Genomic DNA, 4,025 nt, shown 5'->3' on the forward strand with positions numbered 1-4,025 from the left:
GCCCCCCCCCCCTAAGCCTGTATTTATAAAAAATGTATATTGTTAACAAAAAATGCATAAAAAAAATAGACGACTTGAATTTGTGTTGTAAAAATTGAAGGGTGCAAATGCAATACGTGGTATTGCCAAAATTTCGAAAATCGAGTTAAACATCGATTCTTATGGAAAAAAATGTGAGGAATTCAATTTTGCAGTCAGAATTAAATTGTATCGATTACTTATGTGAATAAAATCGATTTTAAAACTGATGTTCAATGCATAATGTGATATTGCCAAATTTAATGTCAATGCAGAACGTGGTACCTATTACATATTCAATCATGTTCAAGTCAAAACGTATTATTGCCCATGTCATTAGTATTGGAGCATACTTGATATCATTGCAAAACGTGGTATTGCCAATATTTCATTTTTATTCAAAACGTGGTATTGCAGGAAATAATGCGTTTTGTATCAACAGAAATAGGAACAACTTGAAAACGTGATATTGCCATTACCTTTTCAAAACCTGCAATACCACGTTTTGGTCTGACATGGAATTTTTAAAGCATTAAAAACAATGTTTACAATTTAGGTAGATTTATTTTGACACTGTCAATCGTTTAGTTTTTATTTTTTACATATAAATAAACTTATTCTGAATGTTTATAGTCGTCAGAAAATGTTTTACAGTTTTCCTTGATTTGTGAACATTTTGGTTTTTGGCAATACCACCTTTTGCATTTCCACCCTTCAATTGTTGTTTTCTTTTTGTTATAAGATTTTGTGAAATTATAAGTTGCCCCCCCCCCCTAACCAAGGCTCTGGAGCCGCCCCTGATACATTCATACTTGAAATCATATCACCTTTTATAGTTACCATAATAAATAATAATATTAATTTATTCTAATAATACATGTATACTTATATTTTTTATTATATTTAAATGTATTACATGTTTTTTTGCAGTAAATACAGGATTACTATAGATAATACTGTAATGACTAATATGTGTTATCTGATAATAATAATAGTATCATAAAAATGTCATCGAGACAAAATACACCCATTTTTTATGGAGTTTTATATAGGCAATTTTAATGAAAAATTACGAAAAATTACGAAAAATATTTTTTTTTTATAAAGGCGAATGTACCTACATAATGTTGCAATTATTTGTGTTGACAAAATATTAGGGCTTTGATTTTTAGCACAGATAAAATTGTTATATATTTCGTATGAAAATGTTGATATATATTACATAATACTTGTATTATGTACATTATTAAATAAATTGTAGTTATTTCCAACAACATTTTTTTCTGTATATTTTCGTAATTACACAACAACAATAATCCCATTAATTATAAACTTATATTTAAATATATATGTGAATTGTTGAATTTCTATTTTCTATTTAAATATTTCGTTGTAATTGCCTATTAAATCGCCTATTATTAATATGAATTTGCTACATACACCTGCAGCCGCAATTAAAAGTGCTATATTGTTTTATAAGTTAAGACTAAATTAATCATGGGTTTTCAAATTATTTTTTTTTATCGTAAGGTTTTAAAATCTTTTTTTAGTATTACGTAATATATTATTCTTTTTTAAATGAGTAATTTTTAAATTTTTGTCCGTCGTCCCAAACAGGCGTCATGCATTTCGTCCGGCAACTGAACAACATCACGAGAGACTCGGGCAAATCGGTGAAACTCAACTGTGAGGTGACTGGTGAGCCGCCCCCACTTAGAATCCAATGGTACATGAACGAGGTGCCGATCGGAGGATCAGACGGCGCCGGCGGCGGTGGTGGTGGTGACGGCGGGAACAGTGAGAAAAAGTCTAAGCCCCGACTGACGGTCAAGCGATTTCAGTCCAGGCACAAGAACGGACTTGGGTCTAGGTTGCGAATCAACAAGCTGGAGGTGCACGACAAAGGATTTTTCACGTGCAAGGCCACGAACGGCATTGAGGAAATACAGTCTACCGCAATACTCATTGTCAAAGTCAACCGTTTCAGTGAGTTCGAAAATTGTGTATATTATAATATAATCTGTGTATTTTTACTAATCTATGTACTAGTAAAGGGTGGGGAAAATCTGTGAGGGGAGTGCGTTGTTAATTTGGATGATCTACCTAGGTATATAATTAGTGATTGCTATCGATAAAAATTGGCCTGTATACTATATACTATATAGGTATGTAATCCAAGATTAAATTTTAATTAATTCAATGTGCTGGGAGTGGATATATAGAGCGTATATGAAAACTTGTGTTTTGCCCTCACTTATTTGATAAATGCCTTATGCTGAGTTGTGCCTCCCACTGCTTGTTGTTAACTTTCAAAACTCCCGTTCGATGGTAATCACTCGCATTTCTCACACACTCATCAAATAGTATTATATTATACTACCTATATGATACAGGCTCGTATATAGGGATGGGGGTGGATTTGGGTTTCGATCCTAAACATATTATGAGTTACTTACTTGACTTATATAAAATATTAAAATCCCACCGTTTTATTTCTCAAACGTGTTAAAATATTTGTATATATTTCGGTGTAAACAATGTCCAGTGATAAATATTATAAAAACAATCAAATGTATTGATTCTTATCAAGTAGGTATATTAAAATATGTTTGAGACTAGTCGTTAGATAATATATAGACTCAAAAGTCGGTCTGGAATTATTTGTCTGTAGGCCTGATACGTATTATATATTATGATTTAAAATTATTATAATTTATAAATTGGGGGACGGAGTGGCCAAACGGATAAAGCGTCGGTTGCGATTTGCGGACGCACACCGGCGCAGGTTCGATGCCGGCCGCGGGTGGCATTTTTCTTCGGGCAAGTCACGGTGTTCGGGCATGACAGATACCTACGGGTGCCTACTAAAAAATCTGCCAAAAGCAAAAACACACGTGTTTAAACTTACAGTACGCTCCCCCACAGTAAAAACCACACAACAGCCTAAGAATCCGCGGGTTAATTAATAATAATAAAAAAAATTTATAAATTCTAATGTATAAATTATCGAAGCATTTCAGGCTTCAGCTTTTTTTGTCTAGAATTATTAATAATATACGTATTATACTACTGCATCAAATGTCAACAATTAAAATAAATATTAAACAATCGAATAACCGTGGAGAACCGATGATGCTCACCAGCATACTCCCCTTATAACTGTTTAGTGGGCGATGCTATTCTGCAGTCTTATTTCTTAAAAGTTATGCCGATGCAGTAAAAATTATATAGACATCCAACCAAATACCATCGCGTTTGAGTCGGTAAAACTTCTTGGAATCACTGCAGTTTGTGTGCAAGTGAACAGCCATATCGTATTGATATTTAATAATATTATACTTCGTTATACTATTGCCACTGTTTTTAATATATATATTTTTGGGTTTATAATTTTATATTTTAAACAACGCATGAAGTTTGTTTTTACTATACTTAGCTACATATCTTAATATATATAAATCTCGTGTCACAATGTTTGTCCTCAATGGACTCCTAAACCACTTAACCGATTTTGATGAAATTTTTTACACCGTGTGTTATTTGGTCCAACTTAAAAGATAGGATAGTTTTCATCGTGAGAGGAGCAACCCCGGTAGGTGCTAAAACGGGAATTTTGAGATCTCAGATGGAAATTGTTGTTTATAAATGGTTGCCATGGGTTTTTAAGCTATTTTAATAATAATAATTATAAAAAAAACTGCTTTACTCTTTAGATATAAATTATAATATAATACCTATATAACTATATAACTATAAAAATGTTAAATGAAAATCTTTGTACTCGCTAAACTCTGAAAATACTTATCAGATCTTCTTGATTTTTTTTTACACGAAAGAGTTTCACGGAGAAGTTTTATATGAAAGAAAATTGTGGGAAAATCCACCGGTGTATAATATATTGGTTGCTATTGGTTAATCTGGCATGTTTGTTGATTTGTATTATTATCTTTTGTCAACATACATATATATAATATATACAAAACTATCTGATAAGTAGTTCCAGAATT

General features: G+C 31.9%; 1 protein-coding gene across 1 annotated transcript; it reads left to right on the forward strand.

Moving 5' to 3' along the window:
- Positions 1-1,640: 1,640 nt before the first annotated feature.
- Positions 1,641-2,004, forward strand: LOC103311614 (inactive tyrosine-protein kinase transmembrane receptor ROR1-like; the record flags this gene model as incomplete). The annotated part of the gene is made up of 1 exon (XM_008191285.1): positions 1,641-2,004. A coding segment is annotated over exon 1 (364 nt), but the record flags the coding sequence as incomplete, so codon positions are not given.
- Between the last annotated feature and the right edge of the window lie 2,021 nt (positions 2,005-4,025).

Source organism: Acyrthosiphon pisum, unplaced genomic scaffold (genome assembly GCF_005508785.2).
Source record: "Acyrthosiphon pisum isolate AL4f unplaced genomic scaffold, pea_aphid_22Mar2018_4r6ur Scaffold_9630;HRSCAF=10230, whole genome shotgun sequence".
Taxonomy (NCBI): Eukaryota; Metazoa; Arthropoda; class Insecta; order Hemiptera; family Aphididae; genus Acyrthosiphon; species Acyrthosiphon pisum.